The 19313-nt window shown below is 47.0% G+C and overlaps 1 protein-coding gene across 1 annotated transcript in view; it reads left to right on the forward strand.

Annotated features, from left to right (window-relative positions):
• Nucleotides 1-19313, forward strand: part of STXBP5L (syntaxin binding protein 5L) — a 370406-nt gene that overhangs the window by 148546 nt on the left and 202547 nt on the right. The window contains exons 6-11 of the mRNA XM_083170643.1: nt 6488-6551; nt 7025-7108; nt 7815-7938; nt 9782-9860; nt 12223-12377; nt 13147-13219. Of these exons, the coding sequence (XP_083026769.1) occupies nt 6488-6551; nt 7025-7108; nt 7815-7938; nt 9782-9860; nt 12223-12377; nt 13147-13219 (579 nt within the window). The remainder of the gene's footprint in view (nt 1-6487; nt 6552-7024; nt 7109-7814; nt 7939-9781; nt 9861-12222; nt 12378-13146; nt 13220-19313) is intronic.

Here is a 19313-nt window from a genome sequence, read left to right on the forward strand (position 1 = left end):
CCTTATCCACAGTATATTACTATACTGTTTAAATAAAGCTAGTGGTTCAATACTGTTCACCTTTGAGTTCCTATGTGTGCTGCATGTGCAGTACCAATGAACAGCCACGTGTGTACATGCGTTGTTCACAGGCCGCCGATGAATCGGCCACCCACGTGTTCTATAGTGTATTTGCAAGGTTGCGCTCGGGTTTCGCTATACGCAGTAATTGCGCCTAAATGTGGAATAAATCCCTTAACTCCGTCCGAAAGTTACGTATCAAGATGCGAAATAAATCCCGCACCTAGTCCGTAAATCACGTACAAAGATGCGAAAATTTCCCGATATGGGCACGTGCGCGCGCACCTTGCGTAATACACAATAGACGCTTTACGTTACTGCAAAAGGCCCAGGACTTGTCGCCACGTGGCGGAGTCCCTGTTTTTTGCAGTAACTAACAATAAAAGTTATAGTTTTGCACAGAGGGGATCCTCTATGTACTATAATAAACACAGACTCCACGTGTGCGAACCTTATCGCACGTGGCACATATACTGTAATAAACAAGCAACCCAAGACACTATACCCCGTTAAACTACTTGTGGCAGGCAGAAGTACAGTTTACTAAACACTTAATATATGCTTTAAAACACGTGGCTTTCACTTATTGTGCTTCGGGTTCAACGCTAGCACTTCCCGAACCCCGCACCGCCGCGGACCTGGCCTATCCAGCAATGGATAATAATACTTCCACCCTTTTGCTGGTATAGGTCAAGCCGCGCGCCTGGTACTGAGCTCCAGAATGTGTAACGGACGGACGAGCCCTCAATTGTTAATGGCGATTAAATATGACCAAAGAAACAATAAGTGAAAAGCGCGAGTTACGTATTAAGTCCGTAACCAGCGTACCCTTTATGCCTAGCTACGTGCGAACAAAACGTAGCGCAGCGTAGCGTACCTTTTTCGTGTATTATACACCAAAGAACCAATACCTTAACCCCTTCCTGACAGAGCCAGTTTTTGCGTTCCTGACAGAGCCCTTTTTTTCAAATCTGACATGTACCACTTAAGTGGGGATAACTTTTTTTTGCTTTTACTTATCCCAGTGATTTTGAGATTGTTTTTTCGTGACACATTGTACTTCAAGTTAGTGGTAAATTTTCGTCGATACAGTCTGTGTTTTTTTGTGAAAAATACCAAAATGTCGGAAAAAAATGGAAAATTTTGCGATTTGCAAAATGTTAAATTTTCTGCTTGTGAGACAAATAATCATACCACTCAAAATAGTTAATAACTAACATAGACCATATGTATACTTTATGTTGCCATCATTATTTCAACCTCATTTTCATTTTTTTGGACACTAGGAGGCTTACAATATGAATAGCAAATTCTCAAATTTTCAAGAAAATTTCAAACACTGATTTTTTTAGGGACCAGTTCAGTTCTGATGTGACTTTGAGGGACTTGTATGTGAGACAACTGGGCAGTGAAAATGAAAAATTAATTTTTCATTTTCACAGCTCAGTTGTATCAAAATTGGTGAAACCCCTGGGGGTTTGAAATGTACACTATACCCCTTGATGAATTCCCTGAAGGGTGTAGTTTGCAAAATGGGGTCACTTGTGGGGGGGTTCCACTGTATGGGTGTTTCGGGGGTCATTCAACCAGAATCTGTGCTGCAAAATCCAAATATCACTCCTTCCCTTCTGAGTCCTGCCATGCACCCAACTGGTATTTTTTGGTCACATGTGAGGCATTGCCGTACTCGGGAGAAATTGGGGCACAGATTTTGGGGTGCTTTGTCTCCTTCATTCCTTGTGAAAATGAAAAATTTTGAGCCAGAACTGCATTTTTCTGTAAAAAATTACATTTTTTTACACAAAAATGCAGATCTGGCTCAAAATTTTTCATTTTCACAAGGAATGAAGGAGACAAAGCACCCCAAAATCTGTGCCCCAATTTCTCCCGAGTACGGCAATGCCTCACATGTGACCAAAAAATACCAGTTGGGTGCATGGCAGGACTCAGAAGGGAAGGAGTGATATTTGGTGGTGGAATGAATGGTGGGTGCTATGTCGCATTAGCAAGACCCCCGAAGCACCAATACAGTGGAACCCCCCCACAAGTGACCCCATTTTGGTCACCAGCTTTGGGAGGGGGGCTGGCGCTGCGGCTGGCGGGGGGGTGGGAGGGGTGCTGGCACTGCGGCAGCCGGGTGGGTGGGAGGGAGGGGGGCTGCCGGGTGGGAGGGGGGGGGGCTGGCGATCGGTGGTGATCGGTGCTGTACTTAACAGCACCGATCACCACCGATCACTGTGTTACCGAGCGGCTTAGCCGCCGGTAACACAGAAAACGCTGCAATTGGCTGTTCACATTTGAACAGCCAATCGCAGCGATCGCCGCGAGGGGGGATGTCTGCTGTCAGGGACAGCAGACATCTCCAAACTGTCACCGCGTCTATAGACGCGGTGACAGTTAAAACCATGACGTGTATATATACGTCTTCGGTCGGGAAGTACCTCCCGACCATGACGTATATATACGTCATATGTCGGGAATATCTTTATATATATATATATATATATATATATATATATATATATATATATATATATATATATATATATATATATATATATGTATATATATATATGTATATATATATATATATATATATATGTATATATATATATATGTATGTGTGTGTGTGTATATATATATATATATATATATATATATATATATATATATATATTTCAGTTCATTATCATGTTTTTTTTTACTTTTTATGCAGCTCATGCTGCTGCTGCGGCTGGCAGGGGGGGGAGGCGGGTGCGCGCTGCGTGCGCTCCTGCCGCTGCCGCCGCCGGGTGAGCCTGCTGCCGGGCCGGGTGAGTGCCGGGTGGGTGGGAGGGGGGTGCTGCTCATCGGTGGTGATCGGTGCTGTACTTAACAGCACCGATCACCACCGATCCCTGTGTTACCGAGCGGCTTAGCCGCCGGTAACACAGGAAACGCTGTGAATGCCTGTTCAGATTTGAACAGCCAATCACAGCGATCGCCGACCGGGGGGGGCACCCCTGCCCCCCCTAGGCGGCGAGGGGGGATGTCTGCTGTCAGGGACAGCAGACATCTCCTAACTGTCACCGCGTCTATAGACGCAGTGACAGTTTAAAGCCATGACGTACATGTACGTCAAATGTCGGGAAGTACTTCCCGACCATGACGTACATGTACGTCAAATGTCGGGAAGGGGTTAATAAGAGATCCTTTCGCAGTACTTTGACTCTGATCTGCGAATATACCTTTTAAGGACAGAGTCCGTAATAAACCTTTATCGCTAAATGCGAATAACAGACACGACCACGGTATAGAAGTAAGGAGATAGGAACTCCACAAAAAGATGTATTTAAGTCCCTAATGGACAAAAGGGGGTTACAGAAATAGAAAATACAGGTATAACAAGTTATACAATAGTCTAACAAAGTATATACTATACAGGCTCTACTAAGGGAAGAAAAACAGATACAAGACACAATCAGCCAACAATACACTAAGGATAAATACCGTTAAATGCAACCGTTTACCGTCTCATCAAATATGCGAAGCGCAGTCCGGTCAGAGCTCGCTATCGTTCAGGGATGAACTATAGCCCGGTAGAAAGTCAGGGAAAGGTAAATGTGCCGAAGAGACTTTGGCTGCTCTGGGTCGCCTATCTTATAGGGTCAGAAAGGGGAGGTCAAAGGCCGTTCTCATTGGTCAGAGGTCGTATGTCAGGTCAGCTGTGATTGGGGGGTAAGATGATACACCTGGTTTGGCTAGGTCCAGGGGAGTGAACTTTAGGAGTCCTTTGTTTGATGGTTTCGGCGTCAGCAGTGATAAGAACCGGTTTCATCTAGATTCCTTTGTTACATACTTTCAACAGAAACTGTCCCTGGAATATGGATTATGTCCATAACTATCGGGCCGTGTATATTGCGAAATATTCGCAATGACCGGAATACTTCGCACAATGAACGGAACGGAACGGTACTAAACATGATACAGACAGATGCGTGCAGGGCTAACTAAGCTATGTGTGACGTTCTAAACCTTTAACTATATTTCATTTAGTGTAAGTATGTTATTATGAATTTATGTGTGATAGTATGGCTACTCTTCTGGTCCACTTTGTCACACATACTCGGGTATGGAAACTTTATTTGCGCAACTCTGCGAACTAAAATGGCGGCCATACTATCCTAAAATGGCGTGTGTGTAACTAGACTTCCACACCACTGACTGGGGCGTTATCCTCCCCACTGACTGGGGCGTTATCCTCCCCACTGACTGGGGCGTTGTCCACCCCACTGACTGGGGCGTTATCCTCCCCACTGAATGGGGCGTTATCCTCCCCACTGAATGGGGCGTTATCCTCCCCACTGAATGGGGCGTTATCCTCCCCACTGAATGGGGCGTTATCCTCCCCACTGACTGGGGCGTTATCCTCCCCACTGACTGGGGCGTTATCCTCCCCACTGACTGGGGCGTTATCCTCCCCACTGACTGCGGCGTTATCCTCCCCACTGACTGCGGCGTTATCCTCCCCACTGACTGCGGCGTTCTCCTCCCCACTGACTGCGGCGTTCTCCTCCCCCCTGACCTGCGTTACCGCACCATGGAATGTACTATCGCCGCACCACTGAGTGTAGCGCTACCGCACCATGGAATGTACTATCGCCGCACCACTGAGTGTAGGGTTACCGCACCATGGAATGTACTATTGTCGCACCACTGAGTGTAGCGTTACCGCACCATGGAATGTACTATTCACGCACCACTGAGTGTAGGGTTACCGCCCCATGGAATGTACTATTGTCGCACCACTGAGTGTAGCGTTACCGCACCATGGAATGTACTATTGTCGCACCACTGAGTGTAGCGTTACCGCACCATGGAATGTACTATTGTCGCACCACTGAGTGTAGCGTTACCGCACCATGGAATGTACTATTGTCGCACCACTGAGTGTAGCGTTACCGCACCATGGAATGTACTATGGCCGCACCACTGAGTGTATCGTTACCACACCATGGAATGTACTATTGTCACACCACAGTGTAGCGTTACTGCCCCATGGAATGTACGATTACTGCACCACTGAGTGTAGCGTTACCGCACCATGGAATGTACTATTGTCGCACCACAGTGTAGCGTTACTGCCCCATGAAATGTACGATTACTGCACCACTGAGAGTAGCGTTACCGCACCATGGAATGTACTATTGTTGCACCACTGAGTGTAGCGTTACCGCACCATGGAATGTACTATTGTCGCACCACTGAGTGTAGCGTTACCGCACCATGGAATGTACTATTGTTGCACCACTGAGTGTAGCGTTACCGCACCATGGAATGTACTATTGTTGCACCACTGAGTGTAGCGTTACCGCACCATGGAATGTACTATTGTCGCACCACTGAGTGTAGCGTTACCACACCATGTAATGTACTATTGTCGCACCACTGAGTGTAGCGTTACCACACCATGGAATGTACTATGGCTGCACCACTGAGTGTAGGGTTACCGCCCCATGGAATGTACTATTGTCGCACCACTGAGTGTAGCGTTACCGCACCATGGAATGTACTATGGCCGCACCACTGAGAGTAGCGTTACCGCACCATGGAATGTACTATGGCTGCACCACTGAGTGTAGCGTTACCGCACCATGGAATGTACTATGGCTGCACCACTGAGTGTAGCGTTACCGCACCATGGAATGTACTATGGCTGCACCACTGAGTGTAGCGTTACCGCACCATGGAATGTACTATTATCGCACCACTGAGTGTAGCGTTACCGCACCATGGAATGTACTATGGCTGCACCACTGAGTGTAGCGTTACCGCACCATGGAATGTACTATTATCGCACCACTGAGTGTAGCGTTACCGCACCATGGAATGTACTATCACCGCACCACTGAGTGTAGCGTTACCGCACCATGGAATGTACTATGGCTGCACCACTGAGTGTAGCATTACCGCACCATGGAATGTACTATTATCGCACCACTGAGTGTAGGGTTACCGCCCCATGGAATGTACTATTGTCGCACCACTGAGTGTAGCGTTACCGCACCATGGAATGTACTATGGCTGCACCACTGAGTGTAGCATTACCGCACCATGGAATGTACTATTATCGCACCACTGAGTGTAGCGTTACTGCCCCATGGAATGTACTATGGCTGCACCACTGAGTGTAGCGTTACCGCACCATGGAATGTACTATGGCTGCACCACTGAGTGTAGCGTTACCGCACCATGGAATGTACTATTGTCGCACCACTGAGTGTAGCGTTACCGCACCATGGAATGTACTATTATCGCACCACTGAGTGTAGCGTTACCGCACCATGGAATGTACTATGGCTGCACATGAATAACAATATGTGTTGTGTTATAGATCCTGTATCTGGTTTCTCTCCACATTGATTACTCTGCATCTCTTTATGACTAGAGCTACCAAGGCTCACCCGGGCCCAGTTGTACATTTAAGTGACACGCCGCGGGATGAAGGAAAGGTGAGATGATATGGTGTACCCTGGGGAACGTAATGTAGTGAGGACGCCACGCTACGTTCCTGCCAGGACTGTACCAGCACATGCTGGGGATGTTCCTTATACTGACACTATGGGACACATGTAGGGTATGGGGTGCGTCCAGAAAATCACACCAAATTGTACATGGCACAGGTGCGATTTACAGACCGAACCACACACACATCTCACTGAGAAACCACCTGGATGCAAGTTTTTGGTCAATGCAAAACGTGCCTTGCCCTTTACCAGAGGCCACACCCTTTACCAGAGGCCACGCCCTTTACCAGAGGCCACGCCTTTTGTTAATGTCGATCTAGTGCATGTTGGTCTTTCAGTGTGGACCCATTATCCATATACCGGGCTGTAACCTCTTTGTGACCTGTTATATCCCATGATGCACACTAGGTGGCGCTGTAACACATTGTGCTGCCTAATAATGGTGCTCTCTCTCCCAGTTACTCATAGGATATGAAAGTGGGACCATCGTGCTCTGGGACCTGAGATGTAAGAGAGCCGATCTGCGGTTCTATTATGACGAGGTAAGTGTGGCACCTCATTCTGCTACACCTGTATCACACACTAAATCCAGGTGCATACAGCAGCAGTTGCCCATAGAACCACTTGGCCCATCTAGTCTGCCCATGTGCCCGGAGGCTGGGGAACCCATTATCCTGCCAGTATATGGTCGGACCATGGGAGGAAACACCTCGGGAATGGATCCCATGGCCTCAGCAATGCCAACCACTACGCCCTCCGTTCTCATAGTCTATGCAGATGTGTGCACTTACAGCGCCCCCATGTGGAGGGGCAGAGAGGAGCCCTGAGGCCTATATGTAACACCCTCACTCACTCATACTCTCACACACACACTCACACTCACACACACACTCACACACATACACACACACACTCTCACTCACACACACACACATACACACACTCTCTCGTGTGATTTTAATGTCCTCTTGCAGCAATGCCTTCTGGGGGATGTAGTCCCGGCAGTGGTGTGTGAGTGCAGGGTAACGTCACCTTTGCTCTCTTTGGGGAAATTTACTAAAGCTATTGAAAAATGAAAAGATGTAATGTTGCCCATAGCAACCAATCCGATGCTGTCTATCGTTTTCTAGGATGCAAAAGAGGAATGATAGACAGAACCTGTTTGGTTGCTATGGGAAACAGCACCTCTTTTCATGTTCGTCAGCTTGTGTGTATTACATGATTACGTGATGCCCTCTGTGCCCGCAGGCCATCCACTCTATAGGTTGGCACCATGAAGGCCGGCAGTTCATGTGCAGCCACTCGGACGGCAGCCTCTCGGTGTGGAATGTGAAGAACCCCGCCCGACCCTTCCAGGTCACGACCCCCCATGGTGAGCGCATTCTACATAAAGGGGCCTGATTCTGGTTCACATGCAAAACCATGCTGCACTGCAGGGGGCAGATGTAACAGGTGCAGATAGATTTACATTTGGGGGGGGGGGGGGGGGGGGTTGTACTTCTCTATATTGCAGTATAAATATAAAGCAGCCAGTATTTACTCTGCACAGAAACAATAAAACACCCAGTTCTAACTCTCTGCGCATGTTACATCTGCCACCCTGCAGTGCAGCATGGTTTTGTCCATTAAGAAAATCCACTTTTGCTGAATCAGGCCCTAAGGAAACTATTTACTGTGCCTATGGCCGGATTTAGCTTCTGACATTAAAGTATTGTAATATGTTATATCGGGATTTCTTATAATCTGCGCCGCATGCACGACCCCTTAAAGTCTAAGGACCTGCGGGGGATGTCAGTGCGAGGGCAAGTCTGGACAATGCAGGCGTGTCCGGAACATTGGCGGGGGGGGGGCAGCAGCGGCTACTCACCATACAAGTATAGGGTACGGTCACTATGAAGGTCGGCCACGGATGGTAAACTGACGCCCTTCCCATAACGTGGCCCTGGAGGCGGGCAGCGCGCAGTGATCAGATTTATCAACCAGTCATATTGTTATCATTGGTGTTCCAGCCAAACTGCCCCCAAATGTCATTTTCCAACACATGACAGTCATACCCCTTTCACACTTGCAAAAATATCCCGGGTTTTTGCACATGAAGGCGCATCAACCCGGGATTTAGCGCAGTGTGAAAGGGTCTTGGACGAATATCCTGTGTTCAGCATTCTGGGATTTCTACCCAGGTCCTGACCTGGGTAGAACCCGGAATCGACACGGGATGCGGTCAGTGTGAACAGGTATTCTGGGCCACTGCAGTGAAAATGCTCCGCTGGGAGGTGCTGACACCTCCCTGCGCCGCCCTGGCCAAGCCTCCAGATGACACCACCTGCCCGACTTCATTCCGGGTCGGGTGGCCAGTGTGAAAGGGTACATTCCTGGGAAGCATCCGGAAACACAGTCCCGGGTATGACCCGGCTCTGCGAGTGTGAAAGGGGTATTAGGGGCTGATTGGCTGGATCATTAGTAAGGAGTGATAACACGAATGTCACTCCTTGATAAATAAGTGTCAGTAACCGCCTGTCGCCTGCTGACATAACACTCTGGGACAGCTCCTAACTGTCAATTCCCAAACCCAGTATGTACCCTGGCTGTTTGGGGCTGACTAACTGCTGTGTTATCACCTCACCAGGCTTAGTACATCTGCCCCACAATGATAATGACTGATAACAGTGAGCCCCTCCCCCAATCCTCAGTCTTCTCTAGCACTAGATTGACACAAGCACTAGGTTGACAATGGAAAGGTTCACATGAGCTTTTTACATTTTTTTTTTGAGCCGACATGTGCCGACAGGCGGTATGTCATGCCCTACGATCCACTAAGCCATGCGAGGGGACGCGGTGTCCATGTTGTCAACATTTGGGGACAATTTTGACCATCAAACTTCCCATTGTCAACGTAATGCCTGTGTCAACCTTCTGACCCCGTCATCCTCAGCCATGTTTTATGTCAACCTAAATACAGTCAACCCTAATAAGGGGGCATAAGTGGGGTCTCTTGGGGGACATGCACTAAGATGGGAGATCTGTTGAAGGTGTGATGTTGCTTTGGTAAACCAATAAGAATCTACTTATTTATTTAGCATAATAGATAGGATCTGATTGGTTGCCCATAGCAACACCCTTGTCTCCAACAGCCATCGCCGTTACCTTTCCTCCTGAGGCTGACCCCGGGGGCGTACCGCAGGTGGGTGATAACGCCCGTTTTTTGTCTGTTATAGGGAAAGCTCCGAGAGATGGGCGGAAGCCGGAATCCTGTAAACCCATCCTGAAGGTGGAATACCGGACCTGTAAGAATAGGTAGGTGTGTGTGTTACCGGCAGGGAAGCTGAGAAGAATGCTGGGCCCCGGTAAAATTTGGGGGGCGTGGCCTAAGTGAGGGGGTGTGGGCACCTCCCGCACTTAGGCCATGCCCACAAAATGTTTAGAGAAGGGTGAAAGAAAACGCTAAAGACTGTAATCTCAGCAGCACACACATACAGCATGTGCTGTGCTGACAGCAGGCTCAGCATGACCTCTTACGCTGTCAGGTGGGAGTTCTGTTGCCCATAGCAACCAATCGGATTCTATCGATTATCTGCTAGAAGGTGCTAAATAAACAAGTAGTCTCTGATTGGTTGCAATGGCCAACATACACTGGGAGATTTACATGTGATTGTACCCAAATTGCAGGTGAATGACAGCGGGTGCAATGCGACCTGTGGTCCTGAGTGCATCACACCTGACCCTCTGCAATCCTGACGACCGTGACGGTCCTGGGCAGCTCAAGGGCCTTAACACCTGGGAAGGGATAGGATTGACACCGTGGGGGGGGGGGGGGGTGGGGGGGGGGCTAACGAAAGGGACCCTCACAGCAGCTGCAATGTCGGGTTAGTCGTGCCCGGTGACTAGAAACAGAGATGAACACGAGGTTCCTGGCAGCGCTAGTATGTTAGTTATAGGAGTGTGACGACATATATTAATCGTTACATATTATTGTAGGAAATTGTATGATCTTTACAAAACAATGGTAATAAAATACACTGAATACTTCGCTATAAGCAATTACATGCAATGGACACGAAATAAAAACATGTCACTTTGTACTGACTATACGTATGTAGTTGGTCGACATGGGTCTAGGTCGACATGGGGTTAGGTCGACAGGTCAATAGGTTGACGCAAGCATTAGGTCGACAGTCAAAAAGTCGACATGGGGTTTTTTCACTGGTTTTTTTTTTACCTGAATGTCGACACAGTCGACATGGACACAGTTTCCAGTGCACCGCACGCAATGCTTCACTCGCAATGCTTCGGGCACGGTGCCTCGCTGCTAAAGGGCACACTATTTTATTCTCCCACCACGCCCTAGTGGATGGTAGGGCATGAAATACCGCCTGTCAGCACATGTCGGCTCAAAAAAACAGTGAAAAACCCCTTTTGACTGTCAACCTAGAAACTGTCGACCTAATGCTTGTCGACCTAATGACCTGTTGACCTAAACCCATGATGACCTAGACCCATGTCGACGTATCCCCATGTCGACCTAATGATTGTCGTCCAACTTGCTGTAGACCCAATGACCATATCCCGATGGACCTGTTCCTATTGCCCTATAATAAGATAGTCATTTCTTACAAAATGATGTATAGGTGATGGTATAGTTACCAGTCCATAGATTCTGGTGTAGGCCACCTTGTTGGATGGAAGTCCTCCTGCCAATCGAATGACTTGGTCAAGATTGAGGCTGTATTCCTAATGGCCCAATTGGCATCCACAGTTGTCTGGTCCTCTCAGATCAATAAGGGGATTGAGATCAGTCCCAATAGGCTAAGGGTGGAAAAGGGGCTTCCAATAGGTGTTTTGGATGGATCCTCTCTAGTAGGTGACCTGGAGTCAGGTGGAATAAGCTCCACGGTCACTGGAGGTTTTCCGGACAATGCTTCCCACAATACTGAATGGAGTGGTAGTGTATTCAATAGGGCTGGTTCAGTGTCCATCAAGGGCAGAAGTTGGGGTACAAGTGGGGTCTCCCTAACGCCCCGGAAACTGCAGGGGTGGAGGGATTTTGGGTAGCAGGAGAATTTAAAAAAAAAAATGCCAACATCTCCTACGGGCGCTTACTTTTATGTTGTCGATATATAAACTTCTCAACGTTCCTGTACCCATGCATAAAAATGAGGCCATAAAGTCGAAGATGTCAGCGTTTTAAATCAGCTGGCGGCCCTATTTTGCTAATGGAACCGTGCCTTCCCCACCCCGGAACCGTGCCTTCCCCACCCCGGAACCGTGCCTTCCCCACCCCGGAACCGTGCCTTCCCCACCCCGGAACCGTGCCTTCCCCCTCCCAGAACCGTGCCTTCCCCCTACCTGGAACCGTGCCTTTCCCCTCCCGGAACCGTGCCTTCCCCCTCCCAGAACCGTGCCTTCCCCCTACCCGGAACCGTGCCTTCCCCCTCATGGAACCGTGGCCTTCCCCCTCATGGAATCATGCTGCCGTGCCATGTGTGCACACTAACACCTGCCGTGCCATGTGTGCACACTAACACCTGCCGTGCCATGTGTGCACACTAACACCTGCCGTGCCATGTGTGCACACTAACACCTGCCGTGCCATGTGTGCACACTAACACCTGCCGTGCCATGTGTGCACACTAACACCTGCCGTGCCTTCTCCTTGCAGCGAGCCATTCATCATCTTCTCTGGCGGATTGTCCTATGATAAAGCCAGCAGAAGACCCAGCCTAACCATCATGCATGGGAAGGCGATCACAGTGCTGGAGATGGACCACCCCATCGTGGACTTCATGACGCTGTGTGAGACGCCGTATCCAAACGGTAAGCAAGGACTCGCCGTGTGCACTTACTGTCGTTGCGCTATACCTGTATGACCGTATACCCACAGTCCACATGGGCATACACTATCTGCGGTACCCGGCTCTGTCTGTCCTGCTCACAGCCCCCAAGTGTGATGTTAGCCTAATACCCTGTTCCACTGACATGAAGATCCCAGGTTTTGTCACATGAACACTCACCTACCGAAGGTGGAAACTGAACCCTTACCCTGGTCACAAGCAGGGATTTTAGTGGGTCTTCCCTGGGTGAGCTGCAGTGGAAGCAGCTCTTACCTAGGACTTTCGTCCTGGGAATTTCCAAAAAGCTGCTGATTGGTTGGTCCTGGGCTCTGGTATCTGATGTCACCAGAGAAGACGCTGGGAGGGAATACACTGCAGTGGTCTGACCTGGGATTTTGGAGGAAAAGGGGAATTAGGCCTACCTGGGATAATTGTCTGCACAATGGTGAAAACTGCATTTCAGTTGGTTGTGTGCATTTGGAGATTATCACATCAGACAGACGTTCTGATTTGTAGGAGAAGCTCTGCCCCCCGTGTTTTTATTGGCCCACAGGCAAATCAATGAAACACAATGGATGACCATTGATATGTAAAAATATTGATGGTCATCCATTGCATAGTTTAGCACTATCGATGGTCAGTGGCAGAATGGCCATCGATGGCAATGGCAACGATGGCCATCCCTAGGGTAAATTTACTATGTAACAAGCTCCGGTCCAGACACAGCTCTGATTGCAAACTTGTATTTGTAGAGTTCCAGGAGCCGTACGCTGTGGTTGTGCTGATGGAGAGGGACTTGATCGTGGTGGACCTCACACAAAGCAAGTAAGACCCTCGTACTGCCCCCTGTATCTGGTGTCAATGACCTGTACTGTGATGTCATATCTTATCATGTACATTACATACAGGACACGGCTTATATCTGGTGTCACATAGTACAGGCGGTGTCAGTAACCTATACTGTGATGTCATCTCTTATCATGTACATTACATACAGGACACGGCTTATATCTGGTGTCACATAGTACAGGCGGTGTCAGTAACCTATACTGTGATGTCATCTCTTATCATGTACATTACATACAGGACACGGCTTATATCTGGTGTCACATAGTACAGGCGGTGTCAGTAATCTATACTGTGATGTCATCTCTTATCATGTACATTACATACAGGACACGGCTTATATCTGTATATCTGGTGTCACATAGTACAGGCGGTGTCAGTAACCTATACTGTGATGTCATCTCTTATCATGTACATTACATACATGACACGGCTTATATCTGGTGTCTGTATATCTGGTGTCACATAGTACAGGCGGTGTCAGTAACCTGTACTGTGATGTAATCTCTTATCATGTACATTACATACATGACACGGCTTATATCTGGTATCTGTATATCTGGTGTCACATAGTACAGGAGGTGTCAGTAACCTATACTGTGATGTCATCTCTTATCATGTACATTACATACATGACACGGCTTATATCTGGTATCTGTACATCTGGTGTCACATAGTACAGGCGGTGTCAGTAACCTATACTGTGATGTCATCTCTTATCATGTACATTACATACATGACACGGCTTATATCTGGTGTCACATAGTACAGGCGGTGTCAGTAACCTGTACTGTGATGTCATCTCTTATCATGTACATTACATACATGACACGGCTTATATCTGGTATCTGTACATCTGGTGTCACATAGTACAGGCTGTGTCAGTAACCTATACTGTGATGTCATCTCTTATCATGTACATTACATACAGGACACGGCTTATATCTGGTGTCTGTATATCTGGTGTCAGTAACCTATACTGTGATGTCATCTCTTATCATGTACATTACATACAGGACACGGCTTATATCTGTATATCTAGTGTCACATAGTACAGGCTGTGTCAGTGACCTGTACTGTGATGTCATCTCTTATCATGTACATTACATACAGGACACGGCTTATATCTGGTATCTGTATATCTGGTGTCACATAGTACAGGCGGTGTCAGTGACCTGTACTGTGATGTCATCTCTTATCATGTACATTACATACATGACACGGCTTATATCTGGTGTCACATAGTACAGGCGGTGTCAGTAACCTGTACTGTGATGTCATCTCTTATCATGTACATTACATACATGACACGGCTTATATCTGGTATCTGTACATCTGGTGTCACATAGTACAGGCGGTGTCAGTAGCCTGTACTGTGATGTCATCTCTTATCATGTACATTACATACATGACACGGCTTATATCTGTATATCTGGTGTCACATAGTACAGGCGGTGTCAGTAACCTATACTGTGATGTCATCTCTTATCATGTACATTACATACATGACACGGCTTATATCTGGTGTCACATAGTACAGGCGGTGTCAGTAACCTATACTGTGATGTCATCTCTTATCATGTACATTACATACATGACACGGCTTATATCTGTATATCTGGTGTCACATAGTACAGGCGGTGTCAGTAACCTGTACTGTGATGTCATCTCTTATCATGTACATTACATACATGACACGGCTTATATCTGGTATCTGTATATCTGGTGTCACATAGTACAGGCGGTGTCAGTAACCTATACTGTGATGTCATCTCTTATCATGTACATTACATACAGGACATGGCTTATATCTGGTATCTGTACATCTGGTGTCACATAGTACAGGCGGTGTCAGTAACCTATACTGTGATGTCATCTCTTATCATGTACATTACATACATGACACGGCTTATATCTGGTGTCACATAGTACAGGCGGTGTCAGTAACCTATACTGTGATGTCATCTCTTATCATGTACATTACATACATGACACGGCTTATATCTGTATATCTGGTGTCACATAGTACAGGCGGTGTCAGTAACCTGTACTGTGATGTCATATCTTATCATGTACATTACATACATGACACGGCTTATATCTGGTATCTGTATATCTGGTGTCACATAGTACAGGCGGTGTCAGTAACCTATACTGTGATGTCATATCTTATCATGTACATTACATACATGACACGGCTTATATCTGGTGTCACATAGTACAGGCGGTGTCAGTAACCTATACTGTGATGTCATCTCTTATCATGTACATTACATACAGGACACGGCTTATATCTGGTGTCACATAGTACAGGCGGTGTCAGTAACCTGTACTGTGATGTCATCTCTTATCATGTACATTACATACATGACACGGCTTATATCTGGTATCTGTATATCTGGTGTCACATAGTACAGGCGGTGTCAGTAACCTATACTGTGATGTCATCTCTTATCATGTACATTACATACATGACACGGCTTATATCTGGTGTCTGTATATCTGGTGTCACATAGTACAGGCGGTGTCAGTAACCTGTACTGTGATGTCATCTCTTATCATGTACATTACATACATGACACGGCTTATATCTGGTGTCACATAGTACAGGCGGTGTCAGTAACCTATACTGTGATGTCATCTCTTATCATGTACATTACATACATGACACGGCTTATATCAGGTATCTGTACATCTGGTGTCACATAGTACAGGCGGTGTCAGTAACCTGTACTGTGATGTCATATCTTATCATGTACATTACATACATGACACGGCTTATATCTGGTATCTGTATATCTGGTGTCACATAGTACAGGCGGTGTCAGTAACCTATACTGTGATGTCATCTCTTATCATGTACATTACATACATGACACGGCTTATATCTGGTGTCACATAGTACAGGCGGTGTCAGTAACCTATACTGTGATGTCATCTCTTATCATGTACATTACATACATGACACGGCTTATATCTGGTATCTGTACATCTGGTGTCACATAGTACAGGCGGTGTCAGTAACCTATACTGTGATGTCATCTCTTATCATGTACATTACATACATGACACGGCTTATATCTGGTATCTGTATATCTGGTGTCACATAGTACAGGCGGTGTCAGTAACCTATACTGTGATGTCACACCGGTCGTCTGCTCCAATACGTCAATCGGAGCAGCTCCGTCCGTGACTGGGGTTCACTTTGGACACTCGGGTCCACTCTTTGAGGTACACTGCCACCAGCCAAAGCCTGACTTTAGCGCTTTGAAACTGCGCAAGGAGCGGCTTGGCTCGCACCTGACCGCACAATGCAGTATAAAAATGGTAATGCTCTCTCCGTTGGCTTACAGGATCCTAAGAATCACAAAATCAGAATTGACAATTATATATGATTTATTCCTAGAAATACTACAGAGCTTTAGTGATAAAACATGGTTACAAGATATTACAATGATTTTAAACGCACACACAAGAGAAATGCAATTCAGAAATAAAAAGGAGTGACAGAACTGTATCTTACACCCAAATTCTCATTCTGTAGTGGGGGGGTCTCAACAAGAAATCTCCGGTCGCTTACAGCCAGTTTACTGTACCCCCAAGTAGTGACATTAAGTATAGGGAGAAGGGTTTAGTTATACTTGCAGGCTCCCTCATCCCTCCCACCCTTGGGATTTTGACCATTTCTTCGCTGAAACTTGTTCCTGGATAAAAGAAGAATTGGTCCACTGCTTTGAAGTGGATTTTACACATTCCTCAAGTGATAAGAGGTAATTTAGTGGAGTGGCAGAGCACCTTTGGCCTGTTGCCCAGACACTATTGCTCCCCCCCCCCTCCCCCCCCCAAAAAATAAAAATCTGGTTTATGAGGGGTCTCCTATCTGACAGCCTAACTTCAGAGAAGTCCACAGATGGTCACTCTGAGGGAATGTCCACAGTGCTTACACTCTGCAGGGGTCACATTAAGTTTACACACATACTACATGACATGCCCTGATCTCCCACATAATAATAGCAGACGTGATTTTACAAACAATATCCGACATACAGTACATTGATCTCACAGATAATCATAACAGGAGGCATACTTTATTTGATTGATCACCTGATCTGATCGTTACATCTGGTATCTGTATATCTGGTGTCACATAGTACAGGCGGTGTCAGTGACAGTACTGTGATGTCATCTCTTATCATGTACATTACATACAGGACATGGCTTATATTTGGTATCTGTATGTCTAGTGTCACATAGGCGGTGTCAGTGACCTGTACTGTGATGTCATCTCTTATCATGTACAATAACATGTTAAATACAGGACAAGGCATGATGCTGGAGATATAGGTAGCAGTAGTGAAGATATGAGGTTGGAGATGTACAGTAGGGAGGAGACGTACAGTAGGGAGGAGATGTAGGGAGGAGATGAAGCTGGAGATACAGTATAGGTAGGATTGGTGAAGAGATGAGGTTGGAGACATACAGTATGGAGGAGATGTGCCTGGATATGTAGGGAGGAGATACAGGTAGGAGTGGTGAAGAGATGAGGTTGGAAATGTAAAGTAGGGAGGTGATGTGCCTGGAGATGTAGGGAGGAGATGAAGCTGGAGATATAGGTGGGAGTGGTGAAGAGATGAGGTTGGAGATGTACAGTAGGGAGGAGATGTGCCTGGAGATGTAGGGAGGAGATGAAGCTGGAGATATGGGTAGGAGTGGTGAAGAGATGAGGATGGAGATTTACAGTAGTGCAGAGTTGTGGCTGGAGATGTAGGGAGGAGATGAAGCTGGAGATATAGGTAGGAGTGGTGAAGAGATGAGGTTGGAGATGTACAGTAAGGATGAGATGTGCCTGGAGACGTAAGGAGGAGATGAAGCTGGAGATACAGGTAGGAGTGGTGAAGAGATGAGGTTGGAGATGTACAGTAGGGAGGAGATGTGCCTGGAGATGTAGGGAGGAGATGAAGCTGGAGATATAGGCAGGAGTGGTGAAGAGATGAGGATGGAGATGTACAGTAGGGAGAAGACGTGCCTGGAGATGTAGGGAGGAGATGAAGCTGGATATATAGGTAGGAGAGGTGAGGAGATGAGTTTGGAGATGTACAGTAGGGAGGAGATGAAGATGGAGATATAGGTGGGAGTGGTGAAGAGATGAGGTTGGAGATGTACAGTAGGGAGGAGATGAAGCTGGAGATATAGGTGGGAGTGGTGAAGAGATGAGGTTGGAGATGTACAGTAGGGAGGAGATGAAGCTGGAGATATAGGTGGGAGTGGTGAAGAGATGAGGTTGGAGATGTACAGTAGGGAGGAGATGTGCCTGGAGATGTAGGGAGGAGATGAAGCTGGAGATATAGGTGGGAGTGGTGAAGAGATGAGGTTGGAGATGTACAGTAGGGAGGAGATGTGCCTGGAGATGTAGGGAGGAGATGAAGCTGGAGATATGGGTAGGAGTGGTGAAGAGATGAGGATGGAGATTTACAGTAGTGCAGAGTTGTGGCTGGAGATGTAGGGAGGAGATGAAGCTGGAGATATAGGTAGGAGTGGTGAAGAGATGAGGTTGGAGATGTACAGTAAGGATGAGATGTGCCTGGAGACGTAAGGAGGAGATGAAGCTGGAGATACAGGTAGGAGTGGTGAAGAGATGAGGTTGGAGATGTACAGTAGGGAGGAGATGTGCCTGGAGATGTAGGGAGGAGATGAAGCTGGAGATATAGGCAGGAGTGGTGAAGAGATGAGGATGGAGATGTACAGTAGGGAGAAGACGTGCCTGGAGATGTAGGGAGGAGATGAAGCTGGATATATAGGTAGGAGAGGTGAGGAGATGAGTTTGGAGATGTACAGTAGGGAGGAGATGAAGATGGAGATATAGGTGGGAGTGGTGAAGAGATGAGGTTGGAGATGTACAGTAGGGAGGAGATGAAGCTGGAGATATAGGTGGGAGTGGTGAAGAGATGAGGTTGGAGATGTACAGTAGGGAGGAGATGAAGCTGGAGATATAGGTGGGAGTGGTGAAGAGATGAGGTTGGAGATGTACAGTAGGGAGGAGATGTGCCTGGAGATATAGGGAGTGGTGAAGAGA

The sequence above is a fragment of the Crinia signifera genome, chromosome 2, assembly GCF_055691185.1.
Source record: "Crinia signifera chromosome 2, ASM5569118v1, whole genome shotgun sequence".
NCBI lineage: Eukaryota > Metazoa > Chordata > Amphibia > Anura > Myobatrachidae > Crinia > Crinia signifera.